This window comes from Phyllobates terribilis, unplaced genomic scaffold (genome assembly GCF_046119375.1).
Source record: "Phyllobates terribilis strain yellow unplaced genomic scaffold, ASM4611937v1 Scaffold_13__5_contigs__length_258822181, whole genome shotgun sequence".
NCBI classification, from domain to species: Eukaryota; Metazoa; Chordata; class Amphibia; order Anura; family Dendrobatidae; genus Phyllobates; species Phyllobates terribilis.
The window spans coordinates 187,871,059-187,889,047 of NW_027362773.1; the positions used below are offsets into that span (position 1 = coordinate 187,871,059).

At 41.5% G+C, this 17,989-nt stretch overlaps 1 protein-coding gene across 1 annotated transcript; it reads right to left on the reverse strand.

Annotated features, from left to right (window-relative positions):
- Positions 1-1,339: 1,339 nt before the first annotated feature.
- Positions 1,340-14,089, reverse strand: LOC141174266 (carbohydrate sulfotransferase 5-like). Its single transcript, XM_073659111.1, has 2 exons — positions 13,933-14,089; positions 1,340-2,561 (listed from the first exon to the last, which is right to left on the reverse strand). Exon 2 carries the CDS (start codon positions 2,539-2,541, stop codon positions 1,393-1,395), a length of 1,149 nt encoding a protein of 382 aa, XP_073515212.1. The 5' UTR covers positions 2,542-2,561; positions 13,933-14,089; the 3' UTR covers positions 1,340-1,392.
- Between the last annotated feature and the right edge of the window lie 3,900 nt (positions 14,090-17,989).

Below are 17,989 nucleotides of genomic sequence, written 5' to 3' on the forward strand. Positions count from 1 at the left end.
GAACAAAATAATAATTTCACCTGATGAACAAGTGTTTTGCTCGTTCGCTGGGGTGATCTGCAGCCTGTTTACACTGCCCGATTATCAGGAAACTAGCGTTCTGGAAATCATATGGTGTAAATGAACCCTAAATCTATTTTTTGGAAACTTTTTGAGTCTTTGGCCTCATAGTTATGAGTGTATTGCAGGCCCATATTATTAATGATTTGTATAGAGCTGTTACCCAGCCCCAATTACATGCATTTAAGAAAACAAAATTGTCCACAAAGGTGGACAACCCCTTTAACATCTGCATTTGGCTGCAGGGCCCTGACATAGTAACATAGTTTTTAAGGTTGAAGGAAGACTAAGTCCATCTAGTTCAACCCATAGCCTAACATGTTGATCCAGAGGAAGGCAAAAAAAAACATGTGGCAAATACTAAGCTCCTTAGATGAAATCCTTTTATCTTTTCATGATTTTGATTGTTTTTTTTCTTATTTAGTAAAATATATACAATGCTGTGAAATTATTAACCTCATATGCCCTATAGACGCAGGGTGTTAGACATGGCTCATTCTCATGTGTTGGGTGCTCACCTTGCCCAACACACACAGACAGACTGAGACAGGCGCAGCTGTCTTAAACACTTCAACACACTAGATACACACAAAGTGCACATCCAGCATGTATTACAGGGAGGGACACTCCCTCAAGAGAAAAATCTAAAACTTGGATCAGGCTGCAAATTGCATATCAGATTTATACCGTTTAGAATTAAGATAGAACAGTAATATGACCATTTACCTAAGGCCTTCAGGTAAATGGCTTTGATATAAACTGCTTATCGGCTTTATACTATTTGGAATTGAGATAGACCTCTTGCATAAAGCCTAAAGGTAAAATGCAGGTTCATTAAAAGAAAAGTCATGATTTATACCCAAACAGTATAGAAAAAAAGTGTACGATAAAAGATGTGTGATTTATTAGCTACTGAAAACCTCAACACTCTGGATATAAACAAAGCTCACATCCAGCATGTATTACATGGAGGGACGCTCCCACGAGAGAAAAATCAAAAATTTGGCTGCAAACTGCATATCAGAGTTATACAAATTGTAATTGGAACAAAGCAGAAATATTATATTTTGCATAATGCCTTAAGGTAAATATCTTTGGTATAAAATGCAAGTTTATTGAAAAAGTCAGGGAAATATACACATACAGTATAGAAATATGAATATGGTCATAACAATATATCTACCTCTAAGTCCTACATAGAAATATAAAATAAGTGCAAGTTTTAGACTTTTTGAAATTAAAGCATTTTGTATAATATATGCTTGGTATTTTAGGGTGCCCTTTATTCTTCTACCATTATATCAAAGCATTTTGTCTATTCCGTTTTATATTTTAATTGCTCTTCAATGGCCATATAAAATCTCGTGACTTATCCTTCTGCTCTGCCTCTGAGTTCATAAACTGGTACCTAAAAGCAGTCAAAGCTTCCTTGCAAACGTCTTGTATCTGCCTGACTTTCGAGAAGGGTAGAACGTTCCTCCAAGCTTCTGATACGTTTCGGGCGTCTCTCGGAGTGGTTTCAAAGGCTTCTTTTCGTTTGCCTGCTCCTTCCCCATGAGTTATATCATACATCCATTGACTAAGATGATCCGTCAATTTTAAATTTGCAAATTTATACATCTCCTCAACTTTTCCTAATGGATTTCTCACCAGATCTTCATACCTGACCAGCAGGTATTTCCCTTTCAGGAATGGAGGAGGTTTGTCGTTGGCCGTCTTGTACATATTAACGTGACTCTGGCAGATTTTACGTAAGACCTCATAGTTTGTGTTATTTATCTTTGTGCCGTTGGTGTCGAGGACGATGCCATTATCTCCCGCAAGAGCTCTCGGAGCCTGTCCGCGAGACTTCCCAACGGCTCGAGGGTCTCGTACCAAATGGAGAATTTTCAGATTTAAGGAAGGGTCTTTGAGAAGAGGATAGAGCACCGTGATGTCCAAGAATCTAAGCTCTTTCACAACAATGTGGCTATATTTGTCACACGCCTCTTCCACTTTACTAAATGAAGAATTTCCGCAAAGTTTCCTACAAGCCGTTCCATTCGAGATGTTGTAACGAGAAAAGGAATCGCACGCAGGAGGTGAACAGAGAGCCTTACTGGAATACCACTGGAAAAGATGGGAAACGTTCTTCTTATTTTCTATGTATGTGTCGAACACGGACATATCACATTTGAAGACCGATCGGACCATGTCCCTTACAGCCATGTGAAGAACGTGGGCACTGTAGCTCGGTAGGGTCCTCCATACGTGCCAAGCCGGCTCCATCAAGTAGAAGACATCAGGGTGCTGGCTAAAAATCTGACCTAAGAGAGATGATCCAGACCTCCAGGTGGAAAGAATGAGAAGATGAACCTTCCTCGGTTGTTCTTCCATAGTTGGTGAATGAACATATGATTTTTGGTGTAAATTAACCAGGAAAATGATTTGAAGGAATATTCCTAGGGCAATTAAAGCGCCCATCACCCTTATCCTGGCCATGGTTTCCAAGTTACTTCTTACTGTAAAAAAAAAAAAAAACCACTAAGGTAAATCCATCAATTAATAAAAATATATTGTAAATTACAAGCTACAAAGGTATACTAGATAAGTGTTAGTAAGTCACTAATGTAGTCCACAATCAACCATAGCATTAAAACTTCCTGCTTTTTACACCCCTATCCTATGTCCTTTTTATTTATTTTTTAATCATAGTTCATATAAAAATAAAATAATTTGTAAAATATCTTATCAGAGCAATCTGCTTCATTCTCCTCCTGGACTGATCATTCATTCTTAATTCAGAGGTAAAATCTATATCTTCAGTGAAGACAGATTTTCCCAGTACAGAGACAGGATATGACAGTTGGTGCTTATAAAGTTCTATGCAGAGGGGAGGAGCTAGAGGCGGAGACAGACATTCTGCTGCAAGTTCTCCTGAAATTATAGTTACACTTAAGTTTTTTTTAAGCACCGTCATCTTGCACCTCAGTACAGGAAGAATGTGTATTCACTGAAGACAGATTTTACAGGTTTATCCCTGAATTGAGAATAAAAGCTCAATCCAGGAATAAAAAGAAGCAGATTTCTCTAATAAGATATATCACAAAGTTGCTTATTTTCATGTGTGCAGTTGATTTATGAAAAAAGCACAAGTTTTTGTTATGGAATCTGAGAGCAGCTGTCACGCACAGTGTAGGAAAGACTAAGTGCAACAAGAAGGGATGAGGGGAAGGGAGCCCAGATACTAGGGAAAGGGGGAGTGGAGACCCCTAGGCTGATCTAATGACACCATGCCTACCCTACCATCCCTATATTGGTTCTACACCAATCGCCGAACAGGAAACCTAATCCCTGTATATCCCTATAGCTAGGCCCTGGATAGAGAAGGGTGTGAGCATTGGTCAGTCTCCACTATAAACTAAAGACAACGAGGGAGATAAACACAGAGGGAGAAACTTAGCTTGAGCTGACTTCAGAGAGATTGCACCAAACGTCCTCCGAAGCACCAGAGAGGAAGTAAGCAGACTGCAATAGCTCCCAAGTCTCCACAAGGGAACGTGAATATCACCGGCGCCTCCCTGTAGCAAACTGAAAGTATTTAAACACCCAGGCCAGGGTGTCAATCAGAGCAGGAGGGAGGAAGCTGCTGGGTCCTAAAGTAAGAAAGATTTAAGAAGGCGTCTGCAATGCCAAACGCAGTGACCTTCTGCAGCCAGCTGCAGAGCAACTGGCTGTCACATCTGACACACCCGTGACGGCAGCATGATGTAGGGGCAGAGACCCAGTTTCCAGCCATGTGTCACTTACTGGAATCTTTGGTGCAGTTTTGATAAAATCCCTATTTTTTCTGCTGCAGATAGATCTGTGTATAACCTCGCCCACACCACTGATTGGCTGCTTTCTGTGTAAACTGTGCATAGGTAGAAAGCTGCCAATCAGTGGGGGGGCGGGGTTACACAGAGTAGCAGGACTGCCTGGCACCTGACACCTAGTCCTGCAGTGATAATCTCCTGCTGATAAAACACTGATTATATTGAAACTACAGCAAACTGCTGAGCAAGTGACACATTCCTGGAATCAGGCTCTCTGCCCCTACGTTATGCTGCTCTCAGATTAAATAGCGGAAAAGTGAAAGGAAATCTGTCAGCACATTTTTTTATCAGTGTATAACTTTTTTTTGTGATATATAATCATGGGTGTATCAGGTTTGACACACAGTAATTCTGGATCTGTCTGTAGAAGATCGCTGCACTTGGCCTTGAAGACACCTTCTTGATCCTTTCATCATCCCTCCCTCTCTAGGACCCAGGGGAGATCTCCACCTTCTGCTGGTAATTAACACACCCTTGCTCGATCTTTAACCCCTTCATGACCGGAGCTTTTTGCGTTTTCGTTTTTTGCTCCCCTTCTTTCTTGAGCCAGAACTTTTTTATTTCTTGTTCAATATGGCCATGTGAGGGCTTATTTTTTGTGGGACGAGTTGTACTTTTAAACGCCATAAGTGGTTTTACCATATCGTGTATTGGAAAACGGGAAAAAAAATCCAAGTGCGGTGAAATTGCAAAGAAAATGCAATTCCACAGTTATTTATTTATTTTTTTACCACGTTCGCTGATTGCTAAAACTGACCTGTCATTATTATTTTCCAGGTTATTACGAGTTTGTAAACACCAAACATGTATAGGTTCTTTTTCATTTAAGTGGTGAAAAAAAAATCCAAAGTTTGCTTAAAAAAAAAAAAAAAAAAAAAAAATGGCGCCATTTTCCGATAACCGTAGCGTCTCCATTTTTCAGGATCTGGGGCCAAGTGAGGGCTTGTTTTTTGCGCACCGGGCTGACGTTTTTATTGATACTGTTTTGGGGTAGAGCCGATGTTTTGATCTCCCGTTATTGCATTTTATTGCAATGTTGCAGTGACGAAAAAAACATAATTCTGACGTTTGGAATTTTTTTCGCATTACGCTTTTTACCGATCGGATTAATTCTTTTTTATTTTGATAGATTGGGCGATTCTGAATGCGGCGATATCAAATATGTGTATGCGGGGTTTAGTTTTTATTTTATTTTATTTTGAATGGGGCAAAAGGGGGGTGATTTAAACTTTTATATTTTTAAACATTTTTTTAATATTTTTAAAAGCATTTTTTTTTACACTTTTTTTGCATGCTTCAATAGTCTCCATAAGAGACAAGAAGCAGCAACTGTCTGATTGCCTCTGCTACATAGAGGCGATGAGCAGATCGCCTCTATGTAGTAGAAATGCTCCTGTGCTATGAGCTCCGACCATTAGGTGGCGCTCATAGCAATCTTTACATGACCACCACAGGGGTCTGCTACAGACTCCGGGTTGTCATGCCCACAAATCGGTGACCTGCGATCACGTGACGGGGTCACCGATGGGCGGGGTACGTGACGCGCTTCCAGAGCAGCGCTCTTAAATGCCAGAGATTGACTGTGGCATTTAACTAGTTAAAAGCCGCGGGTGGATCGTGATTCCACCCGTGGCTGTTGCCGCCACATGTCCGCTGTATAAATCAGGTGACATGTGCCCGGTTCAGTGCGGGCTCAGTGCCGGAGCCCGCGCTGAACAGGGGGTGCCGACGTGGTGCGTACTATTACGTACCACGTTGGAAAGGGGTTAAATACCCTCAGTTTCTCCAGAGAATCACTGGTGATAGAGTAAATTCCTCTGCTCAGGTCTGGAGTTCTAGCAGTCAGCTAGAATCTTCTTGGAGTTCCTTTGTGGATTGCAGTCGTGATCTCTCTTGTGTCTTCCCAAAGCTAAGTGTATCTCCTTGTCTGTTTCCCTTGTTTGTCTTTATTTGCAGTGGGGCTGACTAGTGCTCACCCCTCCCACACCCTTCCTAGGGCCTAGCTCTAGGGACAGCCAGGGCTAAGGTATCCTGCTCGGCAATAGGTGCGGAACCTATTTAGGGATGATAGGGTAGTCAGGGTGTTTTTAGATCTGCCTAGGGGTCTCCATTCTCCCTTTTCCTAGTTGCTGGGCTTCCCCCATTTTCCCGTAGTCGTACGCTGGGTCCTTCCCATACCTAGCATGACATTAAGACAGGTTGGATTTTGCTTCCCATGTTTAGCAATTAGGCTTGGTCACCTCAAGGTTTTCAGTATTCTTTCCTCGGACCAGTTTGGTAGGCATTGACCAATGCATATAATAAACACCCCCCACAAGACCTGACTTTTTGGCAATGTTTTAACCCACATTAGCCATTAATAAAGTCAGACGGAGCTTTACACTTGCCCAATTCTGTGAATATTCACTTGCTGCCTGATCTATCCTACCTCCGGAGAAGACCCATATTCACTGTGAGTTACTGATTTATCTGTATATACTGTGTGATTATTTTATTTGGCACACAACAAGCTTTTTGAAAAGTTATAGATTGAAGAAAAAAGAAGACTAGAAATCTAAACGTGGAGAAATAGTATTCAAAAGTTCACTAGGAGTCAAAATTGACTGAATGGAAAAAATGGAAACTGGTAGGTTTAGGTGGGCTGCTCTGACGAAATGTAGAGCCTTGGGAATCCAAATCGATTTTTATTAATACCAATGCATTTCTGCACCGGATGAACGCCATTCTCAAGTTTTTTACACCTTGAGAAAGGCGCCGGTCTGGCACAGAAATGCTTTCGTATTAATAAAAACCGATTTGGATTCCCAAGGCTCTAGCTTTTCGCAGAGCAGCCCACCTAAACGTGCGAGTTTCCATTATACATCTGGAAGAACCATTTCATCCAGCCACGGAGCAGCAGTAGCGGCTTTCCATGCTTTTTTAGGTGTTTTGACTGTGTAACATGGCATGGGGCGGTAGCCGCGGGAGAGGCATTCATCTTCAGCTCCCCAGCGTGTTGTATGAAAGTGTGGGTCCTGGTTGGGTGTGTGGACTTATGCCATATGCCCGTGCGGGCTGCATGTAGCTGGTGTTGTGGGCTGGCCAGGACCAGATGTTCCACAGTTCAATGAGGGAGACCACCACTCCAAAACTAACTCTTAACTGAATGGTAACTTGGTAAGGGTTATATACAAGGGATAGTGGGTACAGAGTCTTATGAACGTTTCCTTTACAGTATGATGCATTTTCCACTTTCAGTATCTTGCCTCCGTAGTTTACTCCAGGACTAGTGAGGCACACTGTGTCTCTCTACTCCGCCACAATCCAGCTTTAACGCTACAATCATGATCAGCAAGTCTCCTTACTTGCTATTTGGTTCTGCGTCATATTTCTTCCACTACTGGCGCCCCGGAGCTCTTGCATTCGGGACCCCCACTAGTCCCACATACTCAATCCTGTTTAGGCCCCTTACCTTCTGCGTTACAAGCGCTGGGGTTTGTGACTTGGCGTCCTCTCTGGAAGTCCACTCTGTCTCTTTCGGTCACTTTTCTTTAGGATCACGCTATCCCTCATCCTTGGTCTCCTATCACTCCGGATCACCCGTGAGGCAGCTCTGCTCCCTTAGCACTTTCAACTCTTTCTAACTAACTCACAGGAAGCAGTCACTTGCCCTAACACTAACCCCACCCCTGTGGGCTAGTCCCAACATTAACTCCATCTTACCCTATAGTCAATTATATACATCCTACACTACATATCCTATAACACTATACCTTACACTATATTATCAATACGTATCCTTTATTACTATACACTGTAGTACCTACTGTGGTAAGACGACTCACTCGGCTGCTTCCAGAAGTAGACTCAGGACATGGTTTGCTCTGCAGGTTTATTCTAGCGGCTTAAGCACTGCAGATTCAGCAAAATAAACACGGCCTTTCTGGCGTAACGGCAAAACAAAAACATAAAGTATAGCACAGTCCATAAGTGAGCGGGTTCCGCCTGCTCTCGGTATCACAAGCCGTTCAGGCAAAGTCCTTTTGTGGAGCTCTCTAGCTTCCACACGCAGCCTGGAGACTTCACTCTCCAGCTCACACAACCGAAAAAAAAATAGTGACTGAACATTTAACAGTGCTCAGCCACACCCTGAGGGGAGGTAGGGTGAATGACTTCCCACCCGATCTCTATGCCATTCACACAAAACCACTCCATTCACACTGGTGATTACTCCCCCAACACATAACATGTTGGGGAAAAGTTGTAGGTTCAGTTCACATAGGCTAACAGCTGTAGTGACACATACCTCCCTTCACATATAACACCAGTGACCCTGTCACACTACATTACTAATATTATACAACAACACAATTCACATGACACAATATATACAAACGACGCAGGACATAATACACACGCAATTGTTAGGGGTAGAAACGCAATAGTCCACCACCCTTACAACTGCACACAACACCTTTAGGTGAGCGCTACCATCGCTTATACCTATCCTTTACCAGACGGTATTGCCCTATTCTGTATGCGCTTCTGTCCCTCTCCAGAGCTTCTCAAAATTGACTAAATGGCATATAATAATATTATTAAAATAAGGTAAATGTAGCAATTTACCATGTAGAAGTGATCACCTGCCAATTTCTGTGTCTGTCCATGCAACCTTCCCTGGAAAATTAAATCTGCTGTCATGTTTCACCTAGAAGAACGCTTCGAGTGACCTGACAACATTGCACGCACAGATCTCTCCATGATCACCTACAGTATATGCTTAATATAATGCAGGTAGAATACAACTTTTCAATATTGTAGTTTGGCAGACTTATTATAATGTATATAGGGGTCTAAAAGGAGTTTTCCACTTTCAGAAAATCCCTGCTCCCTAGCTAAAGTTTCTTTAAAAAAAAAAAAATGCCCCCCCCCCTCCCCAGGTCCAGTGCTGAGTCTCCATCACTGCTCCCTGCATCTGTTTTTGTCTGCAACACTGATGTCATATTAAAAGCACTGCAGCCAATCAGTAAGCAGATCCTTTGAGCTCAGTGATTGACTACAGCGATGTCGACATGACATCAGAGCTGCAGACAATAACAAGCGGCAGAGACATAGTGCGGGACCTGAGGAGGGTGAGAAAAGTACAGGTTTTTTTTTGTTTGCAACAAACTGCAGCCGGAGAATAGGTTTTTCTAAAATCCCTTTAAGATGCTCTAATGGAGATAAACTAGGAAGTGTAATTGTACCCGTGACAAAAACGGTATTTACCTGAGGTTCATGGGAGGATATATCATTGCTGCAGCATGTGCGGCCACACAGAGGACCAAGAGGTGAAGGGGCCACTATCACCTCTAAAGCAGGTGGAATTGTGCATTATAATAAGGTATTGGACTGCAAAAGTGAACTCTCCACTATCTGATGTGCATGGCGATTATCCAGCTCTCCTTTGGCAGATGATGTTGCGGAGAGATAAGGGTCAGTGAGTTGGAATTTTAATGCCAGACCATTTTGTTCTTCATCAGATAAGGCAGAGATGTTTGGCAACAGCTTTTTCTCCTTTAAAAACTTATGAACGCTGGTCCAAGCCGCACGATTATAAATATGGGGATGTCGGGAGAGATGGCTTTTCGCCAAATGAGTACTCGGCCATCAAGTAATATGTGTATTTCTAGCTTAAAGGGAATCTGTCAGTAGGATCAACCCTCCTAAGCCATATATATGGGCATGTAGGTCATAGGAAGCTGAATAAAATGATACCATGATATCTGCGATCCGATGTTTTATTGCCGAGAAATCCATGTTTTTCTTAATATGTAAATGAGCTGTTAAGATCTCTGGGCCGGACATAGATCTCCCCGAGAATCTGCCTCCAGAGCTTATTGTAAATGAAAAGGAGCATTACTAGTGTGAGACAAGTAATGACTGGCAGTCTGCTCTCCTGATCTACACGTCTCACACTGGTAACTCCACCTTTCATTTACAATAAGCCCCGGAGGCAGATTCTAACAGAGATTCTAACAGAGATCTATGTCTGGCCCATAGATCTTAACAGCTCATTTACAAAAAGGTGGATTTATCTGGAATAAGACATTAGAGATCCATTATATTCAATTTTCTATACCCATGTAGGCTGCTGAGAAGGGTTGATCCTACTGACAGACTGCCTTCAAGGAAAAAAGCCTTAGCTGGCCTTCACCAACTAGTTTTCATCACATCTGTATTCATTAACAGATGGGTTAAAATGATTAATTTGATATCTTTCACCTGCAGATGTCAACCCAAGATTGAAGCATGAAATCAGCTATACATCAATCAACCAGGGGCATTACTATATAGGATGTAGTCGCACTCAGGCCCTGGAGCCTACAGGAGTCCAAAAGGTCCTTTTGGCCCATATTGAAAGACCAATGCCAATACAGAGCCGTAATAACTGAACTATCTTGTTATAGAAAGTGCATTGGGGCCCACGAATTTGAAGTTATACTACTGTAAGCAACCCACAAAATTTCTAAAACAGGTCAGAGGTAGAGTAGTAAATAATTCAGTAATAGTCTCAACAATGGTCAAATGTGATTGGTTTGTTTATGCAATCTATACAACATAGAAGTCATTGTTCAAAGATGTTAATGTTAGCTGCTAAAAGGAGGTCTAAGGGGTAATGGTTCCTTGTGGAGCGTGCCAAGCCGGCGTAAGGAGACTTATAGGCCATGCAATGCTCCTCTGGGAAATTAAATATGCAAATAGTCTCTTTGGGGAGGAAGAGGATTGCAGTGCCAGCAGGGAACAATGATGAGGGCAGCATTCAGCACCCGGCGCTTGGGAACAGCGCTAACTGTACGTTGAATCCCAGGCACTGGTACGTGTGCTCCTGATGTGGCACATGCTTGTCACACAGGTGCAAACAAACGCACGGACACGGACATCTCTAGTACTGGTTTCTCCAGTAGCAGAAATATCAGGATGTGTGAAAGAGCCCTAAGACAAAAGACATGGTCAGGTAACAGTCCAGGGTCAAATGCCAGGAGGATACGTCAAGACCAGGGAGTACAACAAACCGATAGTCAGAGGCCAAGGTCAGATACCTGAAGTCAGAGAGCGTCAAAAGCAGAAGGGTATAATCCACTCCGAGGTCAGCAACAAAATCAACAAGTCAGACATAGAGCAAGCACACACATCTAACTAAACAGAGCTACAACTGACACTGAACTGCAGAGAGCAACCCAGCTAAACAGCTTGCAAATTATTAAGGACAGGAGTCACCTGAGGAAATGCCCACAGGCTAGACCAGATTGAGCAGCAGGGCTGTCTATCGAAATGCTGGCAGTCCAGCACGCCCCAGGATCATACTGGATGACTAGACTGTCACTCACAAAACCGACAGTCCAGCACACTTTAGATCCCATAGGGCGGCTGAGCTGTCACTCAAGGTGTCCATAGGCCACAGTCACATATGAAACCGTGACACTTATAAGTCTTACACCGACTTGGCACTCTCCACAAGGAGATACATTACCCATTAGAATCACATCAGAGGTCTCTCATCCAGCCAAATCAGATCTCTTGCTTTGCACTGAAGAGGGCATCACCCCGAAACACGTATCTGCAAATAGTCTCTGGTTTGGCTTTTATCCTAAGTCATGTGGCAAGGCTTGTTAAAGGGTAAATATTGACAATTAGAATTTCTACTTGCAATAGGAGGCACTAGAGTTTAAGTCCTCTTCCTCAGTTAAATGGATGCACGTGTTTTTACATTACCACTAAACTTCCAGTGTATGTGAGAAATGTCACGTTAGATTATGGAGCAGCTATGGATAGGAAACCATCTAGGGACACTGAACGTCTTTGCACTTCTCATGGCAACAAGAATGCAAATAGAAACTGGTCATAAGGGAATGATCATGTACCACGCAGCCAACAATCAAAGCTGAAGTGCATTAGGATCTGGAATAGATCTTGCTTTAGAAGTGCTCGGGTACAAGCGCTAAAGGAAAATATACTTATCCGCTCTAATAACTGCTGTAAATCTTAGGCCTTATTCACACGAGTAAAACCTGGAGTCTAACCCCATTGCATCTTGCCAACTCTGTCATATAGTAATACAGTGAGACCTCTCCTAAAGACCACCTCTTAAGAAGACCACCCCCCCCCCCATCCAGACTCCTTTTCCTGTAACAGATTATCTATTTCACCACGTATTCTGTATACGGCCCATAGTCTTTGAGAAGACCACCCGATAGAAGACCACTTTTCAATTAAATTTTGGATGGTTGTATCACTTTAGATAGTTCAAATCGCTCTCTATTCTCACACAAAATAATAATAAAATATTATATTTATCCAATACAGTGAATAAAATCAGAAATTCATATGAACCCGAAAATGATAAAAATTATAGCTTGTATCGATCAAGAAATATATAAAAAAGTTATAGCTCTTGGAAGGCAAAGAGGAAAAATCAAAAGCAAAGAGGAACCCACTGGGACTCTGTCGCCCATGGACTCTGAACCGTCTCTGAATATAGTCTTAGGAAATCTCATCTGCTGCGAAGAAAAATGGTCAGTCTTAAAGGGATTGTCCAGTTTCGACAGATTTCTTATTGCACGTTCCAATCAGAAATAGTTTTAGTGGAAAGTCCTTGTTGTCCTTTGTAATTAATGAGCATTTCTGGTATGGGCCCTCCAGTCTAGAGAGAGATAGAGATAGACAGAGAGAGATATATATAGAGAGAGAGAAATAGATGGATAGAGATAGAGAGAGAGAGATAGATGGAGAGAGAGAGAGAGAGAGATAGATGGAGAGAGAGAGAGAGAGAAATAGATGGAGAGATATATAGATAGAGAAATAGATGGAGAGAGGTAGACAGAGAGAGAGATAGATGGAAAGAGATAGATATATATTGAGAGAGAGAGATAGATGGAGAGATATAGACAGATATATATATATATATAGAGAGAGAGAGAGAGAAATAGATGGAGAGAGATAGACATATATATAGAGAGAGAGAGAGAGAAATAGATGGAGAGAGATAGACAGAGATATATATATACAGAGAGAGATAGAGAGCGTGAGATAGAGAAATAGACAGAGAGAGAGATGGAGATAGATAAATAGAGAGAGATAGAGATAGACAGAGAGAGTATGGACCCTCCAGTCTAGACAGAGAGAGAGAGAGAGAAAGATAGAAATAGATTGTGAGAGAGCGAGAGAGAGAGAATGACAGAAATAGAGAGAGAAAAAGAGAGAAAGAGAGAGGAAAAGAGAGAGAAAGAAATAAGACATGAATTTCTCAAAAAAAAGGAAATTCGAGAAACTTTAAAAAATTAACCTGTTTGGCAGAGAGATCAAGAGAGAGAGAGCTAGAGAGACCATTTTACAGCACGAAAGTTTGTGTCCCCATTGACTTCTGTGGGGTTCGGATTCAAGTTTGGGTAGAGTTCTGGTATCCCAACCGAACTTTGGACTAAAGTTCGGTCTAACTCGATGAACCCAAACATCCAAGGGTCCACTCATTCCTACACACAACCCAATGATCCTTTGCCTCCTCTTCATCTTCTGACGTTTGTCCACATGGAGAGCAGGTCTAGTCCATACAGATGGTCACCACTTTTCCCACTATTGACTGATATATCCAGTCGTTTAGACCTGCCATAATAGTGTTCATAGATCCTGACAGTGAGGGGTCAGGTCACCATCGTCGGCAGAGACGTGGCTCATATGGTAAATCAAGGGCACTCCCTTGGCTTCTTCCATATTCTCCAAGGACAGTGACCGCGTATTCCTGGCCAACTTTCCACCGAGCACTTGACGTAGAAGTCAATAATGCGAGGAAACCCCTTTTAATTCGCTCCTAGAGATTAATTCCTTTTTTCTACCCCCGACCATTTAAACTTATATTATACAATTACATTACAAAAGCAAGAAGTGTCAGATACTTGTAGATGTTACTCACGTTTTCTAAAAAGGAAAATCATTTGTGTGATCCAATAAATAGAAATTAATTGAATGGCACAAAACAGGGAAGATACAAGACGTACGTTACCTCTGATGTCGAGAATTATCCGCTCCTATAAGGAGGCATCTATCCCCCTCTGGACAGCGCTGTATATACTGCATGAGCACAGAGCATGTGCCAGACAGGCACGGTATACAGCAGGAGATGGCGGTGCAGTGGGTGCGACCAGATCACCTGTGTGCTTATGTATGGATACACGGCAGCGAGCGAGAGGAGCGGTAACAGGATATGCGAGAGTGCAGGGGACAGGTGGCAGTGAAATCCCTGTGGGCGCAGATAGACAGAATGATGCTTTATCTTTGTCATTTGTAATATATTTCATCAGCTAAATCAGATAAATCTGCTTCTTTCTCCTCCTGGATTAATCTTTCACTCCCAGTGCATGGGTAAAATCTGTATTCACTGAAATAGTACATCACTGAGATAGGAGATGACAGTTGGTGCTTTTAAAATTCTATGGAGAGGGGAGGAGCTAGAGGCGGAGCCAGACATTCTGCTGCAAGTTCTCCTGAATTCACAGTTATAGTTCTCCATAGAAGTTTATGAGCCCCAACTGTCATCTGCTATCTCAGTAATGGGAAAGTCTGTATTCACTGAGATATTACATTATTGAGACATTCTATTTCAGTAATGTGATATCTCAGTGAATAGAGACATTCCCATTACTGAGATAGCAGATGACAGTTGGTGCTCATAAAGGTCTACGGAGAACTGTAATTGTCGTTTCAGGAGAACTTGCAGCAGAGTGTCTGTCTCCGCCTCTAGCTGCTCCCCTCTACATAGAATTTTAAAAGCACCAACTGTCATCTGTTATCTCAGTAATGGGAAAGCCTGTATTCACATAGATATTACATTACGGAGATAAATGACAGTTGGTGCTTTTAAAATTCTATGGAGAGGGGAGGAGCTAGAGGCGGAGACAGACATTCTGCTGCAAGTTCTCTTGAAATCACAATTCCAGTTCTCCATAGAAGTTTATCAGCACCAACTGTCATCAGCTATCTCAGTAATGGAAAACCTGTGTTCACTAACATCTTACATTACTGAGATAAATGACCGTTGGTGCTTTTAAAATTCTATGGAGTAGGGAGGAGCTAGAAGCAGAGACAGACATTCTGCTGCAAGTTCTCTTGAAATGACAGAGTTCTCCATAGAATTCATGAGCACCAACTGCCATTTCCTATCTCCGTAATAGGAAAATCTGTATTCACTGAGATATTGCATTATTGAGATAGGAGATGACAGTTGGTTCTTTTAACATTCTATGGAGAGGCGGAGGTAAAGGATAGAGGAGCTAGAGGTGGACATAGACATTCTGCTGTAAGTTCTTCTGAAACAATAGTTAGGCCACGTTCACACGTTCAGTATTTGGTCAGTATTTTACATCAGTATTTGTAAGCCAAAACCAGGAGTGGAACGATCAGAGGGAAAGTATAATAGAAACACGTCACCACTTCTGTATTTATCACCCACTTCTGGTTTTGTAAAATACTGACCAAATACTGAAAGTGTGAACGTGGCCTTGTAGTTCTCCGTAGAACTTAATGAGCACCAACTGTCATCTCCTATCTCCGTAACAGGAAAATCTGTATTCACTGATGATTTTACCTATGAATTGGGAATGATCAGTCCATGAGGAGAAAAAAACACAATTTATCTGATAAGGGGACAATTCATCAAAGCTTTTATGCCAGGAAATTGGCAGAAAAACTTTAAAAAGTTATAATTTTTAGCGGAAACATTTTGCAACTTTTTTCATGCCAGTTTGGCAAAAGCTGGAAAGGAGCAAAGGGTTTTGAAAAAAAAAAATTAAGTGCATTAAAGAGTAAAAGTTTTAATTTTATTTTTCATAAATCAGTAAGACACGAAAAATAATTCATTTTGGAATATATTGTATCAGAGAAATCTGCTTCCTTCTCTGCAATGACTGATCATTCATTCCCAAAATTCTCAATTCACAGATAAAATGTGTCTTCAGTAATTACAGATTTTCCCATCACTGAGAGAGGAGTTGACAGTTAGTACTCATAAAGTTCTATGGAACGTGCAGCAGAATGTCCGTTTCTGCTTTTAATGCCTCCTTCCTCCTCCCCTCTCCATAGAATCTTATAAGCACCAACTGTCATCTCATATCTCATCAATGAAAACATCTGATGTCACAGAATACAGATATTACCCATGAGTTGAGAGTAAAAGATCAATCGAGGAGGAGAAAAAAGAAGACTTCTCTGACGAGATACGCTACAAAGTTGATTATTTTCATGTGTAGTTTTGATTTATGAAATGAAAAATTAAAATGACTCTTTAATAAATGGCAGAAATCATTATGAGCAATGCAGAGATACCAATTCAAATTTGTACTCCCAAAATATTTTTTTGAACTGATACATTGTTAAATGGGATCTGTCAGCAGGTTTCTGCTTTGTAATCTGACAGCAGCACAATGTAGGGGCAGAGACCCTGATTCCAATGATGTGTCACTTAGGTTACTGGCTGCAGCAGTGATAATAGAATCACAGTTTTCTCTGCTGCAGATCTAGCAGCGCTCAGAATGCTGAGCTCTGTATAACCCCGCCCACACCACTGATTGGCTGCTTTCTGAGTACACTGTGCATAAAACTGCCAATCAGAGGTGGGGGCGTGGTTGGACTAACAGGCACAAGACACCTAGTCCGGTAGTGATAATCTCCTGCTGATAAAACACTGATTTTATTGAAACAGCAAAACACAGCCCAGTAAGTGACACATCATTGGAATCAGGGTCTCTGCCTCTACATGATGCAGCTTTCAGATCACACAGTGAAAACCTGCTGACATATTACCTTTAAGAGACGATGGATAAATAAAAGTTAAAACAGTTTGCCTAATTTTTTTTTTAAACTGGTGAAAAAAAAACAAATTCAACATGGAGGCAAAGCCGATGTCATGTGAGAAAAAAAAACATGGATGTAAAAATAAAATATATTGAATGTAGCCTATGAGAAACGGCCATGAAGAACTCTTAAAGCTGCAGTTTTCTTTGTGTTCTGTAGAGCTTTCTCCCCTGCCACCTTGTGTATGCCACCTGCCTAGGCCTGTCTCTTCTCTTCCGCCTTAGGCTATGTTCACACATGATGGGTTTTTCAGTGTCACAAATCTGCAGCAAAGCCTAATCTCTGGCAGGAAATCAGCTGTGTCAAAAACGCAGGTTTTGCTGCGTTTTTTTGCTGCATTTTTTGTGCGTTTTTTTCAGCGTTTTTTTCATTGTGCTTCTCTCTCTATTTATGTATCTACATAAAGTTCTGTGAAAAAAAAAACCCCATTCTATTTTGCCATCAAAAATGCTGATACAAATTTTTTTGGGCGTTTTTTTCACCACCCATTACTTCCTATGGGTGAAAAAAACGCTGAAAGAAGTGACATGCTCTATTTTCCAAAAACCCAACCAAGACACAAAATACGCAACAACAAAAAACATGATGTGTGAACAGAGAATTCTGGTTTCTCATAGACTTTGCTGGTACTGCAAAACGCAGCTGAAAATTTGCATAAAAATCTGCAGCAAAAAACGCTGAAAAACCCAACAGGTGTGAACATAGCCTTACAGTGACATTTTCTCCTGGCGTGCCTTACATCTGCTCCCTGCATCTCCCTAGCTGCAGCCTCGTGTCTCCCCCTTTCTGGTTCTTTGTCTCATCTATTATTTAAAGGGATTGTCCAGGATAAACTTTTAATTGCCCCTGGGCTTGCAGAGGTAGGAAATAACAAAGCTATATTCATCCTGCCTAGGACTAGCACTGCCTAAAAAAAAAACACGTTAAAACACTTTATGCCAGAAAACTGGGTACAGTTTGCAAATATTTTGTGACTTTTTAGTGTTTTACCCATTCTGGAACTTTTCTGAAAATTGGAAAGTACTTATTTTGGAGGGGACGTGACTTAGCACAATATAAAAAAATCACACTAATTTTCACCAAAAAAATGCGTAAATTAGAACAGAAATGTATTCCAACTCATGACTGTATCTAAGACTCTGGTGATGCACGTTTCACTCCAGCTGAATCCCTTATAAAATGCCAATATTGATTAATTCCTCCCATTGTGG